The sequence below is a fragment of the Schistocerca gregaria genome, chromosome 2, assembly GCF_023897955.1.
Source record: "Schistocerca gregaria isolate iqSchGreg1 chromosome 2, iqSchGreg1.2, whole genome shotgun sequence".
NCBI lineage: Eukaryota > Metazoa > Arthropoda > Insecta > Orthoptera > Acrididae > Schistocerca > Schistocerca gregaria.
Window position 1 is genome coordinate 156613684 of NC_064921.1, and position 16445 is coordinate 156630128.

Genomic DNA, 16445 nt, shown 5'->3' on the forward strand with positions numbered 1-16445 from the left:
GTGAATTATATTCTGATGTGTTATAAAAATGACCATTTGTGCCTAAACAATCCTGTTTATTTGGTGTGTGTTCAATTTCTGCAATGTTAGAAAGAACTGTTTTGTTTTATTTAGCAGACAGTGACAAAATAGATGTAATCAGACCGAGAAACCACGCCAGTCTTGGGTACTGTTTGTATTGACAGCTTATGCAGTATTAGACAACAATATTTCGATTTTTCATGTAGCAAAATGTTTAACGAACTTCGATGAGATAATAGATTCTGTCGCAGAAAGAAAAGCACGCTGTGTAAAGCTGTAGAAAGATTAGAGGGAAAACAATGCTAGCAGCTCAGGATTGAAGAAGTGTGTACTGTAAACTTGTTTTTTGTCTTTACTGGTTTTGTTTGTCCTATATTTAATTTTATGTCACCCGAAACAGCAAGTTATTAGCTAACAAGCAATAAAGAGTGCAAAATTTTCTGAAGAGTTCTTGTTCTCCCGATTACAAATAATCCCATCCAGTATTAATTGCGAGGGTTTATATATAAAAAAAGGAGGGGCAGGATGTCAAACCGGGCGACAGGGAGCAGGAGAGGCACCACAGGACATTTTAATTTCCTCTGTTCTGAATATGGTTTGATGCCATCCAGTACGAAATATATACGTTTCAATCCCACAGAGCGAAATACAGTGACGTGCGATAGAATAATGCTGTGTGAAGAGGGGTGGCACTGCACTCTGGCACACTTAAGAACAAATAATGTCTTACATTCCCTGGAACATATTTGTTTCATGTATCAGACTCTTCAGAAAGATATGAGCTACAAAATGAACATAGTTTTGAAAATTCGATTTTTAAAATTTTTGACGTCATATCTCAAACGCTCAAGGTAGGGGGGAGGTGCGGGATTTCCACTTTTCTGACAGCTATGCATTAATTGCCTTGTAGAACAATGAAGTTATTTTTGTCGATTTGCTAAAGAAATTTGGCTTTTATTAATCTTTTATGCTGAGGCAGTCAAATTGGCTAATTTCAACTGCTTGCTGCATTTCAAGTGCACATTTTCATCTTCTAGCACATATGGCATTATGCCATAATAAAGAAGCAAAAATGAGTTAATACAGTACTGGTACTCAAAGAAAATTTACATCCCAAAACCCACTCTGAAAAGCTTAATGTCAGGTCGAGGCCTACTTCATTGGGAATCTGGACATATGAATGTGCTCTTTAAGTATGCACTTTAAATGTGCCATTTTAGTATGGTTCACGAAATTCCGATGCTCTTGGAGTATCCTCTGATGTCTTTTTTCTTTTGTAAGATATTTTAATGTTTTACATGTACGAACATATGGGCTTCCTGCGTCATAGCAGCTGCCAAAGTGTGGTGGCGCTTGTTATCTGGCGCTCTCTGAGGACTACTGAAATGAACCCATTTCTAACAGGTCACGGGAAAATATTGTGAATGGTGGTTTGAAAAGCATTACTTTCAAAGTAAATTTCCTTTTATGCAAGTTGAACCATGTGCGAGAATGTACGATGAATTTCTTAAATCAAAGAGCGTTTGATGAAGAGCCATTTAGAAGTATTTCGAGCCGGATCAGACGTTCAAAAAAATCAACATTATATGTGAAAGCTTAGCTTCTCTCGCAGCTTATTAAACTTAGTGACCAATATTATATGTTAAAGCTGTACTTTTCTTGTAGCAACACTATGTATATTAATTTAAAACATCAACTTTTCATGTTTGTGTATCCCCACTACATAAGTGATGTTGCTATAGCTGACTACATCAAGTGTCCTGTGGTCTGAACATCCGCTGTCATCGGCTGGTGGGATCACGTGACATGAGCTATGACTGGCTTACAAAAATGCATCGCAATCTCTATTACAATGTTTCGGAAAGTAACATGCGGTGTTTGGTGGAATTCGAATTTATACTTTTGTAATACGAAAATGTGCAGCGTACATGTTGCTGCACATAAAGAAATCTTTCCAAAAGGAGTTTTCCTCCCTGAGTTTCGTTTTCTAAAGTACCGGGAAATTCTACGACCGTGTATAAAAACGTAACCATTCAAAGGGTTGATAAGTTTTACAGTTCGGAGGAAAAATATACTGTGACTTAATAACATGGAAAAAATGTGTTTTCATCCAGGAGAAAGTGTATTTTTAACCAGGAAATCCGGGAATTTTTTTCCTTGTCCACGTATACACCCTGAGGAGACCATGTAGCTGGAAATTGAAATGTTGTGGATCAAACCTTGGCAGAATCACTTTCTTTTACTCTGCACTTTAACCTGGCATTTCTGTCTTAATGATGTGGAGCTTTGCCAGAAACGAAACTTGCCTTGGATTCCACGTTACATTGTGCCTACCTTTTTCACTGGTTGGGTAACGGGTTAGAGGCATGAGTCTCCTAAGGGACATCCAATTGATTGCAATTTGTTTGAGAACAGCTACATGGGGAAAAACAATAAAAAATAAATAAAAACTTTCTTGAAAATCTACTTCAGTTTAGAATGCAGCTTTGCTCCATTTATACAGGGTGTTTGTAAATGAAAGGTGTGGTTTTAAAATTTAGCAATAAATTGATTTACTTCTTTCTATGGGATAACCACTCTCCACAAGTTTTTGATGTGTTAATCACAATCTTGCAATATATACACCCTTGGTCACACAACTCATATACATGGTAAACTATTTCTTCCTAGATGGCCTGCTGTGTGTCCTTCATCTGGTAACACACTTCAGGGACACAGGTGTTGGCTGTACATAAACTCAGTCTTTCACAAACCTCTACAGAAAGAAAATGCAGGGTGTTAAATCCAGTGAACGGGGTGGCCAGGAAGAAGGTTGTTGTCTGCCATTGCAGCCCGTCCAATCCAGCTTTGATGAAGAACATTATAAAGATGCTCTCGTACATTCCTGTGAAAATAGGGCAGAACACTGTCCAATTGCCAATGTAATCATCATCACTGATCTTCAGCTGGGGTTACAAAGAGGTCACCAACAAGTGTGGCAGTGAGTTACTCATCACTGTTCGTTGTTTGAAGAAGAGTCTCATGCAAAAATCCAAAAAAAGTTCTCGTTTTGGAGAGTCACACTGATGCTCTATCATTGTATGTGGTTTCTCACTGTGCCAGGTACGGACATTGTGTGTGTGTTCATCTTTCCATTTGTATCTTTCCACTTACATGGAAAGTTGATCTGCAGAAGATGAGTCTTTTTATAAAAACAGTGTCCTCCATATTTAACTGCAATCCTTAACGAAACTCACACATTGTCACATTGTCTGCTGGCATAAGGACCTGCACAAATCCCCCTTTGTACAGTTTAAAAACATACCTGCATACGTAACACCTTCCTCACTACAATCTTTGACATTGAAAAATATCTGTTTGATTCACTATGTGACTTGCAAAGACTTCAATGAGATGCCTTGCACACTCTTTTGACCTTCTGGCTGCCATGAACTGTCAGTACCACCTATCTTAAGTTACTTGTGTGTGGTGGATCTTTCCTACACCCTGAATGAAATTCACACGGCACTGTAGCCAGAAATCTGAACACAAATGAAGTAGCACAGGCCAAGACCCTACAAAACACTCTTAATATCTGCATGTACTTCTGTTAAATGTTTTTGTACTGCCATTGTAGCCTGAAGATGAGATTTATACCTCAAAACATGTTGCTTTGTTAAATAATTTGAGTGTCTACAAATTTTGTGACTAGTAGCAGTGTCTGTAAAACATTTTTAAAAGTTCGTTTTACTCAAATGATTTCATTCTTGGGGACTCATGAAGACGTATTCTTTGACGTGAATATTTATGAATTATTACCCCCTACTTCATGTATAGTCTTTTCAATAGTGGTTTACGTATCTGTTACAGCATTTGTTCCAGAACAGAATGTTAACATATTGCTGCTGGATAGCCACTAAGCATTTAAAAAAACCACATTACTTCAAAATTTTCTGTTTGAGTTTGTTTTTATGTTACTTTGTGTGTTTGGCTTTTTTTAAATTGTAAATAGGGAATCTGTTTTACCAAGAGACAGAAGTCTTTGTTTTTGGATATATCATACAAATTATTGGCTCATACTGTGGCCTACTGGGTCCTATTTACCTTTTCTTGCTGTTGACTGAATCCTTACTTAACCTTCAGATTCACATACAGTCATTTCATGTTAGGACATCATACACAAAAATATTTTAAACATCAGTAATGCTAAAATATTGTAATTCTTAACTTAAGTGAAATTACAGTATTTCATTTTTGGTGTGAGATACAATAAATGTGTGTGTTAAATATGCACCAAATAAGAATCCCACTTCCAGAAATTCATTAACATATGAGAGCAATTTCTCTTTGTAGTCTTTGCCTAGGAATCTCCTCCTTTTTTGCCATCTGGAAAACAGAGTTTTTGGGAAAACTGTGGCGCACACACACACACACACACACACACACACACACACACACACATTTGTGCACACCTTGCACCATGAGTCAACAGACTGGAATAGTTTTTCACACATTTCCATTAACAGGAATAAACTAATTGGACTACTGAAATTTTAATGTATATTAAGCCAAAAAACCATAAATCCCAGTATTGATAGGCCCTATTATATCTGTTGTTACTGTCCTTAGAAGGAGGTGTCTTCCAGTCTAGTGTGAATGTATAAGATGGCTTATGGAATAAACATTTCTTAATGAGGATGCCACAATACATGACAAAAATGCCACAGTTCACATTCCTAGTTTTACAAACATAGATTGAAAAAACTGCTAATAAACATGAACAGCTCCTCTAACTGACAGTCATGTGACTTGACCATTACTTACTACCATAGATGCTCAACAGATGGTGAAGAGAATTTGCTGGTAATTAACTCTTGTTTAGTTTCTTAATGGAACAATTGCAGCAGTGCATTCTAAATGGTACAAAGTTCCTCTGGAAACAATTCACAAGCCGTGTTCATCCATTCACTTTGTCATGAAATGAAAAATATCTTCTTCAAAAACTTTTTACATTTTCAAATATGATAGCCTGCTGCACATTCAACATGTGATATATTCTGCTCCATTATATCACGCTGGCTTCCAACCCCTGACTACATGGATCATATCAGTGTTAAAGACCTTGGCACAAAACCTACCTCAGCTGCCCACTTGATGCATGTCACCCCACCCCTGTTAATGGCATAACTTATCCCATCAGGAGGAAAACTACATGTGGAAGCAGGCATGCCGTAAACCAACTCTGCTGAAACTGTTGCATGGCTTTTTATGTGAGCTGCTACTAACTGGTGATTCATCTGTTGAAAGGGCCGCAGCTAAGCTGGTAAAGACTTTTCATTCAAGTTGAGCTCCAGCTATCCTAGCTTTCAGAACTGTCAGTTTTCCCCTCCTACTCAGAGAGGAAAAAACATAACAGCTCTGAAAGCTAGGAGTAGTTCTCCCTTTTGGAAACGTGGATATAAGCGGTACTGAAAGTTTTCTAGCTGTAGGCTAGTAGTAGCCAGCTGTTCTACCTCATTGTAAGATTTTCTCTATTTTTCTTGTTTTTATATGTATTTCTCCCTACATTTTCCATTATCACATCAATGGTATGTTTAATATTTTCAAAACGGATGTCTTCCACTGAAGTAAAAAATTGTGAATATTTTTTGAAACTCATTTTACATTTTAAAGACTGTTTGCTCATTTTAATTATATAGCCTTGAACTATATACTAAATGTAATTCAGACTGTAACATTTTAATATGTGTGTGAAGTACCTCTCATGTTTTTTCATACAGTATGGCAGAGATCCTCTTCAGAATTTTCAGTTGCTACTGGAGACACAAGAGCTATATGTTGTATTTTTAGTTCATGTGTCCTTTATATTAATGTATGCAGTTAATGTATCATTCTTCTTATGTCTGAAGCCTGTTATTACCATGTGTTCATTGCCCTAAGGTGCTCTACAGATGCAAAGTGCTCCATATGCTGCCTCCAAAGCCAACCAGTGCACTTCATCACTGGCAAAACATGCTTCATTACGGCGAGTTCCACCTGTGAAACTAATCATGTCATCAGCATGCCTGACCAATTGAGTCACTTTCCTGAAATTTTTTGCATATTTTTACACCTACCTCCTGCTCTGGTTGTACTTGTCTGTTAGATTTATATCTCTGTTTTGACACTTAGCAACAAATCCAGGCATCCACTTTCCACAGTGTGAATTCTATACAATGCAGAGGTTTAAAGCATATTTTAAAAAAAATCTTTCCAGAATAATAATTTTACAAAATTGTGCGGAGAAATTATTGTTTAATTATATCTGTCTACTTTAGCTCTTCTTTATTTGTATTTGGTTAGAAAGTGTGGTGTGGAGAGTGAAGGAACTATAATTACAATATGAATGATTAGTGTCACATTGCAGAGAAATCCAACATTAAAGATTACGACTCTGTAATTTCATGTTGCAAGTGTTACATTAGCAGATGGAGATGAGGCTAGAGAAAAGAGAGTAGGAAGTTTTATTTTCACCCTGATGTAGTATACTGTAATTTTTATAGTTTAAAATAATGTGTACTACGTGAAAGCATTACATGTAAATTTTACTTTTTTTTTCATTATTATGCTATCTGCCTTGGAACCTTAGTCTAGTTTCATTTTGTAATGTTATAAGTAGTTTTGTTTGTTTGTTATCAAAACCATTAATAAGAAACACACACACACACACGTAATTATATAAAGATTTTTTTTAATTTTCAGCCTGTTGGTACACTCTATTTATGAATATTACAGTGAATTTGAGGCAGTATTGTGGAAGTAATTTTCAGTAATTGTAGAAAGAGCCTCAATATGTCACTCTCAATCATAATTATATGTTAAGTGAAGATTTTCTTTTATCTCTGAAATTTGTCTTACTAGGAAGTTGGGTAGTGACTGAAAGTGCTCTAGTCTTTCTGGATGTAATACATTGAATCTTATATTTAAACGGAAATATATTATTTTAGGTTGGGACCAGATCCAGACAATTGATTCTTTACTACGAAAAGGTGGCTACAAGGGGTCTGTGACTCCAGATATTAGAAGAAATATAAAACTCACACGTTACCAGAGCGAAAAGATATCTGTGAGCTATCAAGACTATCTCAACCATTGGCGCAATCGGCGGTGCTAGCAGATACTGTGGGGCCCTCCTGGCCCCAGCAGTGGTGCAGTGATGTGGACTGCTCCACCGCAGACTCTGAATCTACATCACTCACAGCAAACTGCCCCTTTGGTGTTGCCTCCTGCACCAATTTTGCATCCACAGTTTGCTGCCCCTCCACCACAGCCCTTTGTTCTCAGTAATCATCAGCAGCCGTTGTCGACAACTTCTGTGGTGCACTGGTGGGACCAACCTGGGCCATCAGCCCTTTATCATGATGCTCAGTCCACATCCAGCAGCTACAACCACAACCACCACCAAGTGAGAAAACGCAAGTGACGATAGCTGTTGTTAATTGTAAAGAAGCTGTGTTGTTAGTTCACAGTTCCGCCTTGTGCCTACAACCAGCCTTGCATTGAGAGCTTTTACCTGTGATGTTACTGGGTTTTTGAATTAGGTCTAAAACTGAAATGGCAGCTTTCATCGATAAATGCAAGTTGGATGATAATATTTGTTGCAGTGCGTGCAAAATCGTGTTACTGAAAGTTATCAGTGTCATAATTTTCCCCTCATGATCTCAGCAAGTGGACATAGTAGATCTGTAATACTACTGAGAAACATTTGGTGACAAACTTAGTAACGTGAAAGTGACTTACGTCAGTACAGTGTTATTGTGTTTTTACAGATATATCTATATGTATATGTATACAGGTATACAAATATATACAAAGCTGTATAAAGCGGCCTTAGAAACAGATGAATGTTAAATTTGCCTATGGTACTTCAAGGTATGTTGAAAATGTGCTAAATCATGTGATACGAGCAAACGTGTCCATTTGAGTGAATTAGCATTATTTGAAATACCCGTACTCACTGCCATTTATTCGTCTGCAAATGGTGAATGTTAAAAATGAGTGTATGAAAAAAAATGAAAACATGGTGGCAGATTGTTCCTTGTGATCTCCTCATAGTGATCGCTTTTGTCAGAAATTTCGTTTGTGTACGACTGTCCATTTTTATAGAAGTGGTACTATTTCGGATATCTTGCTGAATATTGGCACTTCATTAGCAAAGAAAATGTTGCTAAGTAACTCAAAATAACTTATTTTCAAGAAAAAAAATCAAAATGTAAAGATCAGCTTACACCATGTTATATGCTCAGGAATAAGTACTGTTTACATGAGAAAATGAGGAAAGTGTAGTTTATGGAACTATGTGTAATGTTTTCCATATCTAAATGTCAAACATTTGGAAAATTTTTGTTAGTGTTGATATTTTTGTGACTTTTTTGCCAGATAATTTAAGAGGAATGAGCCTGTTTTTAGCTATACTATATGAGAAACTTAGTGGAAGAATGATTACTGTTTACAAAAGACTTTCGATTCTGATGAATTACATTGTGCTTGTGGATAGACTATTCTTTTCAGGTGTTACTTGTTAATCAGGAATTTGTCTTCTTTCAGGCCATTACTTTGTAATGGGGAGTATGAGAGATGAAACTAATACAACGTTTTTTTCTTCATTGTGGAAAATATTTTTTTTATGTAGTTTCAGGATTTATTTAAGGGATGATGAGCTTCAGACTTTTGGAAGCATCTTCTTGTAATCAGTACTGCAGTACCAAACAAATTAAGAATAGTTAATATATAGGTATATATCAGCCATTCAACAGTTGTGTTATGTTCTGTAATAAATTTACTGACTCGCCAACTATTTCATTGTTTCTGCTGTAAAATGACAATTCTATTAAAAGTAGTTGTAGTGTATCAGTATGCCTACTCTTAATATAGTTATAGTTTTATATTATCCCTGTTCTCAGAGATCTTACCATCACTAGTAAAAACTTGGTATAGATAAATACATTCAATTTGCATTTTACATAAAATAGGGGCTTGTTCACTTTCATTCAGTAATGGTTTTCTTCTTTTTTGCAGTGTATACGTGTAAATGCCACTATGTGTGTGTTGTTCGTTATTACCTATAAGATGTAAATGGAAATAGTAAAATCAAGTGATAATATACTGACATTTATGAGATGCTTACTGTAACTAAACTAACATTATTTTCCATGATTTTTTTGTGCATACCTTATTGTGGTACTGCAGTATTCAAGTAAAGATCTCGAAAGAGGTGTGTTTTATATGCGTAATTATTTTTGTTGAATTAATCTAAAGCACTTCTACAGAGTCACACTTAATGGGAAACATCTGTTATACCGTGATCCTCACGATTTGTGTGAACCCTAATGCAAGAAGCAACAAAACAAACTTAAAAGTGTGAAAATTTGTGGAATGTGCCTGTGTTGCTCTTTTTTAAATGTTTTAGTATGTGTATTTAAGAGACATTGCTCTGACTATCGGAAAGGTAATATGAGAAAATACTGTAGAAATGCTGAGGAAGACCACTAGTAAGAAATGTTGCCAGACATGCTTGTTTTGCAGTTTGTCAGTTTTGGACTTAAGCTTATGGTTGATGAATGATAAATATTGTCATATGCTAGGTGCTGTTTTCACTTAAATTGTTCTGGCCTACAGTGGATTCCAGGAACTGTGTGTCACCTGAATAATTGTTTTAAACAATATGTAATCACAGTACTAGGATGAATGCCCTGTAAGTTAGAGTGAATGTGGAAGCATAAATATGTTAAACTGTGTTGTTACAGTCTGTTTTCAATAGGTTGTTGAACATTGGTTTTCTTAAAATTTTTGTAAGTTTTGCTTAGGTGGAGCTGTCATGTTAGACATTTTCCAGTAATGTAGCTCTGCATTAATAGAATTTGTTTATATTGGTGTGTTTTGATAGAATGCCATGTTTTTCCTTATGGTACATGTGTGTATTGTTGTTTTTTAAGGGAAGAAACTTAAAAACACTGCTTCAGTTGTTACATAAATAAACTGTATTTAAAGATACATGTGCATTAAATGTTTCAAAATTAGTTCAATTTGCAGTAGATGTCACATTTTACATGTTTCATATTTCTGAACTGTGTGTAATACATGTTGAGTATTACATATTCTGAATCTAAATAAAACTGTTTTGAGTGTAAACAAAGCAACAAATGTGAAATTTTAACATTACTTAAAATAGCCCATAATGGTTTGCTGTTTGCAACAAAAGCATTGATATTTATTTTAACAGCAAACTGTTTATGTTCTTCAAGCATTGCCTCAAATAGGTATTAGTGTTTGTATTGTGAAACTGAGATGAAAGTAATCAGTCCGAAATTAGAATGTTTTGTACTGTTACAAAGCACATTTAATGCTACCAACACTATTTTGGAAATAAAAGATGATAGTAGTATTGATGTATGCATATTGATTGTACTGTCACTACTGTTTGTGTGTGTTTCTGAGGACTGCAAGATTACAGCAAAACAAACACACACACACACACACACACACACACACACACACACACACCAAAAACTGCTGATGACAACAGTGTTGCAGAAAATTTGTTTGCTTTTAGTATGGTAAATGTTTTATAGTCTTGTTAAAGGATTGTATATTCATAATTGTAAGTATTCATACCATTTTTGTTCTATGAGTAAATTACACAAGTGGTCAAGCAGTTATTACTTTCCTAAAACCACACAGTTTGCATACATTGGAACTGAATTCCATCGTAATTGCTACAAATTTCTCTGTAACATTATTATTTGTCAGAGGCTGCCTCAACACAGGTAAAATATTTCTAAGTATACATAATATGAATCCTGTAAGTGATTAATCTTCCTGGTGTAAATGAGGAAAAAAAAATTTCACAAAATTTGACGTTCTCTAATTTTTAATCTAACAAACAATAATGTGTTAGGAAAAAATGCATGTGGGTAGAAATTCAATTTTATTGGTGTAAAGGAAAAGTTAGAAAAAGTAACCCACACTGCCAGATAATACTCTCAATTATACTTTTTGTCGAGTTGTTAGAGGATAGTCACAAAGGTGTAATTATCATCTCGAAGAGAAAATTAAGTTAAGGAATTAATGTTATTTGACTGCAGTCCTGCTGCTCTTTAAAGGAGCCACAACAAAACAGTGCAACCAGTTGATAATGAATTATTTATGTGAATTTATTTTGATAAAGTGGAAATGTTGCAAGTGTGTAATGCCAGTCTAGGCAGCTATAGAAGTTGCCTGGATTGGCTTGGCACAGCTGCAACGTTGCTGTTGTTCTATAAAACAAATTACCATGTTTACTCCACTTCATCAGCGATTTGCATCACTTTGTTTTGGCTCCTTTAACAGCATACTACACTATGTGATGTGAGAATTCCAAAGAGTAGCAGGACTGTAGACATGTTCATACAATCAAACAACATATAATTCCATAACTTCATTTTTTGAGATTGCAATTAAAACTTTATGACTACCCCTTGTTCAAATCATACTCCGAGTAACTCATATTCCAACTATGCCACTATTGAAATGTCCTCTAAAGGGGGATGAAGTTTGGTCAACACATCCACCTACCACCTTATATATTTACTGTAGTGTGTGGTTCAGTGTTAAGGCTTAGAGCAAGCTTTGATCACTTTCTGTGGGGAAAGAGGAGAAGGAACTATTCACAAGCGAGCCAATATGGAGAAATGCAAATGATTGAAAAATGAAGACCAAACTAGAGACTTACGACTATTAAGTGGAAAACAATTTGCTTGGAAACACCTTTCAATACAAATAATTATCAGATTAGTTTCTGATTGACTGCATAGGTTTCAGATATTGATCGAATTATTTCAAACAGGTGATGAAAGTGTAGCTGTAGTAACTTTGGAACTGAAGTTGTGAATGGATTTACATTGATAGGAATGCCAAGTTAATCTGTACAGTTTAGACTGAAGAATTGCCCTCTTGCAGGTCTCGGAATCTTGTGTACATGCAAGTTTGAGTATATGGTGTGAGAGGACTCGCTGTTCTCCCTTTATTTCCACTGAAAAGGTAAAACAGGAAACAAGGTTTTTGATACATAAATCACCTCTCTTCTAATAAATGGGAAGGTACACAATGCATTCTGATCGCTACATCATCTCAGAATTACCTGCCTGCCTTGAACAAGGGGCGTAAAAAAAACAGTTCACAATGGGGAGCAGATTATACTGGCCAGGTTGTCTTGACTAGCAACATGATAAACTGGAAGCCACTTTAGTCGGAGCCAGTGCAAGCTGATTTCTGACAGCTGGCAGCACTGTTGCTAGCTTTCAGCTTTAAAGTGCAAACAGCTGCAGGTGGAAACAGTAGCCTTCTATACAGCTCTGGCAACATTGAGGCATTGCTGTAGATACGTTTACAGAAACACAGTAAGTTATTCATTGAGGGAGGCGCATGAAGCTGCTGTGCCCAGCCCTCTGCAGCTGTCTGAGATAATCTTATCCCAACTGAGCTATAGGAGTGTTAAAAGTGACAGAGAACTTAATGCACATTCACTATACAATTCTTCTCATTTTACCAACCAAGCATAAATTTAGCACAACAACATACTGAAAATGTAAATTCAGAACCATGGAAAACAACAACAGAATATTACTGCATAAGAAATGGGAGAGGCATAATATTTAAGACACACACAATGACAGTTCAGAAACCAATACTGGTAAGTCAACCCACAAAAAAATAAATAAATTACAAATCGTTAGTTGAAGATTTGTTCAATACAAATTGCAATTTGACTATGGGTATTCATTGTGCACCACCTCACAAATGGGGGAACAATTTCACTATCAGAAACAGGTGTTTGTAAAACCCAGTCAACACACACAGTGATGCAAATTGTCTTCTTGACGAAGACAGGTTTGCTGATCTGTGATTGCCATACGCCTGATATCCATTCACCTAAGATTTTATTAACCTGTCTCCCACTTGCAAAATACCATCTGCATCAACAAATAGTTATAAATCCTTTAATTTGCTGTTATTTTGTGCACAGGACTTGGCCTTCAACAAAGAAATGTTAATTCGATGCTCACTATGTTGAATAGTGCCAAGACCCTTTGCACTTTTGACATTCTTGGGGGATGAGTGGCCTAGTTGTCCTGCCTGTTGCAGTCTTGTGTTATTAACAACCTCAGTGCTTAGGCCAACACACTATACTTTGATGATAGGTATTTACACAGCAAATTCATCATCAAGATTAATAACTGACAACAAGCATACTTGTACAGACCTTTGTGGTGCACCTTCTACAGGTAGCGAAAGACAAGTTCTGCAGTCCAGGCCCTAGTTGGACAGCTATGGTGGGCCAAAACATTACTGATGAAATGACATCAAATGTGCCGGATTGAGACCATGTGATAGGTAATCAGCAGGATAGTCTTCTGATTTGAAAAGTCAATTTGGGAACTCAACTCTCTCCCCAGTTTGAGACACTTGGCAATAAAGGTTTTCCATTGATTAGTACATTACGCCCATCAGAAAACTCATATGGAATCCTCCACAAAAGAATATCGATGTTGTCTCATGACAGAGATGAGCAAAAAGCAGAACACTGCACAATTTCAATTTGCTTTACACAAGCTTTGGCTGCAGACAACGAGACTGCAACAGCCTAATGTACACACTATATGCAGACTATGAAGTATAACAAAAACCAGTTTAATGTGTAGGGGTAGCTAGTGGCTTGTAGGGAAACAGCAGGTTTGCTGAGTAGGACTGGGGGAGAGAGCAGTGGCGGGTTGCAATGGGGTAGGCATGTGCCAGTGGAGTGAGGAAGGGGATGACAGGACAGGAAGGTGAAACTGTTGGGTGGATAGTAGGGGGACAGTGTGTTAATGGAGTTTGAGCCCAGAAGGGTTGCAGGGGTACCTCCCATCTGCATAACTCAGAAAGGTTGGTCATGGAGGGAAGGATTCGGACCACCCAGGTTGTAAAGCAGCCATTGAAATCAAGAACGTTATGTTCAGCTGCATGTTGTCCCCTGGATGGTCAACTTTGTTCCTGGCCACATTTTGGTGGTGGCCTTCCATTCTGGTAGAGAGCTTGTTGCTTATCATACCAACATCTGTGACTCTCGGAACCCTCCTGGCCTCAATATCTGTTAATCCACTGTCCCGCCACCCAGCAGTTTCCCCTGCACCTGCCCTGTTACCCCATTCCAAACCACATCACCTTCATCGGGCACTGCACCCCGCCACCTCTGGTACCTGTGAATTACTTGCTTAGACCATGCACCTGCTGTCCCACATTCCTAGCCAGCAAATCTACTGCCTCCTTCCATGCCACTAGGTACCCACCTCCAACCCCTCTTCCTGCCTCCAGCCTCTTTCCCCCACTACCCATGCAGCATAGCTGCCATCCCACCCTAGTCCACCTGCCAAAATGCAATCCTGGCTTTGTGTACTGAGCTTGTGCCTGTCGACAGCTCACTGCTTCTGCCATTCAATGAGTGATCTCCTTTACTCCTAAATTATTTACATTCTGCTAGAAGTTTCCTAAGTATTTGTACTGCCTAGTGATTCTCCTACACCCTAAACCTCAAGCTGTTTATCCTTTGTTACTGTCTTGTAATTTACATCTACTTTGTCTCTCCTATCTTGTCCTCCTACATCATTTCCTTCCTTTTCTCTGTTGCATTTGTCATGCATGTGCTTTCACCGGCCCTAACTATCATACTCATACTTGACTTTGTGAGACCCTATACTACCGATCTTGGCTGTTTTGACTGTATCGCACGCTATTCTACAAACCACCACTCCACAGGATCACAGTTAGCACACGCCTAGCAACTAAGCACTATATTTCATTCCAAATCCACCCACTACTCCTCACACATTGCTCCCATCTTTCCTTTTCCTTCCCTTTGGATGAATATAACTTGCAAGCAATCATATATCCTGATGTCACAGAGCTATCCCTTTCCAACCCCAACCTCATGCCTTGTTATCCAGTTACCCAGTTCCCCTACAACCACCTCATGCTTTCGTTAGTCCATTTCCTGTGTCACTGCACATTTTCCTAGCACCATCCCAACCCAAATGGACCCCTGTTCCACCTATTTTCATCATTTCAGAGGAGGATCCCTCTCCTTAGTTAAAACTCAGTCCTACATCCGGTTCCTGAAATGCTGCCTAAGTAAGGGCATCCCCTCCATTGGTGTAACCATAAAAATTTCCTTTTCTGGATCCCACCCCTCCTTTCACAATGACCTTCGTCTTTCCAGATTCCACCTACTGTATCCCTCATAAACCTGGTACTGCAGAAGCACATTTCCATCGCACAAGCATACCAAATCACCTCAGCTCCCTCCCTACGATTTGTTACTATGCAATCCTAACTCCATACACCACATTTCCAAAACTGAAACCCCTGCCCTCCATCACCCGGAGGAGCATTCCACACCCCACCTCCACAAGTTATCCAACTTTTTGACATCCTGCTCCTTCTCCTACCTTACAAGCACCACTACCCATCAACTACTATCCTACCCACAAGAATACACTTACAAACCCCTCAGAGCACCCAGACTGTGACTAAGTGACCTTTTCAATTTGACACATCCTCCAAAACTCCCTCCCAACACTCCATGTAATCCAGAAACCAAACAAACATAAAACACTGTTGTTGTTGTTTGCACCATATACTTCAGTTCTACAGAAGTTTCATTCCTATCCACATTTATCACCCTCAGCCCCTACTCCCAAGTTTAACAATGTTGGACTTGCCAAAGACCTACTCTTCTCCTTCCAATCTGTATGTTGAAAATAGATTTTTGCTACAAATCCTGCCACTCAAAGCCAATATAATCCCAACATTGAACCTTGCCTCCTCAAGTTCATCTCACCATCCGTCTGTGCCTATCTGACCTAACCATCCTCTGGTCACCTTTAAGGAATTCCTTACCTCCAACACAGCTTCACCATCCTCCCCCGTATACCTTCTGAAGGACACTAACCTTTAGCAGAAGAAAGGACAGTCATACATAGTCTCAAAACGGATCCTGATCTAATCATCCTCCCTGCAGAGTAAGGCTCCACCATTATTGGAGCGAGTTGCTGTGACTATTTTACAGAAGGCCTCCGCCAACTGTCTGACTTCCCCACCTGTGAGCTCTGCCATAGTGATCCCATCCCAGAAGTCCAACATATCCTCTGTTCCCTACTGAAATCCTTAGGCCCATCCCAGAACCTGTCCACTAAGTCTGTCTCGCTCTGTACCCTAACAACACCCCACGCACTCAACTTCAATATGCTCCCTAAAATCCACAAACTCATCAACCCTGTGTACCTCAATAAACTGGTTATTGTGTCCCACTGCTCTTGTTGACCAATGCTTCCAACCAATTGCCCGAAACCCAGCACCACAAAGACGTTACCTATGTCCTTCATTAACTCTCC

General features: G+C 38.0%; 1 protein-coding gene across 1 annotated transcript in view; it reads left to right on the forward strand.

Moving 5' to 3' along the window:
- The window catches only part of LOC126336579 (AMME syndrome candidate gene 1 protein homolog), a 53344-nt gene extending 42917 nt beyond the window's left edge, over positions 1–10427 (forward strand). The window contains exon 4 of the mRNA XM_050000436.1: positions 6987–10427. Coding sequence (XP_049856393.1) covers positions 6987–7153 — 167 coding nt within the window. The 3' untranslated portion in view covers positions 7154–10427. The remainder of the gene's footprint in view (positions 1–6986) is intronic.
- Positions 10428–16445: the final 6018 nt, after the last annotated feature.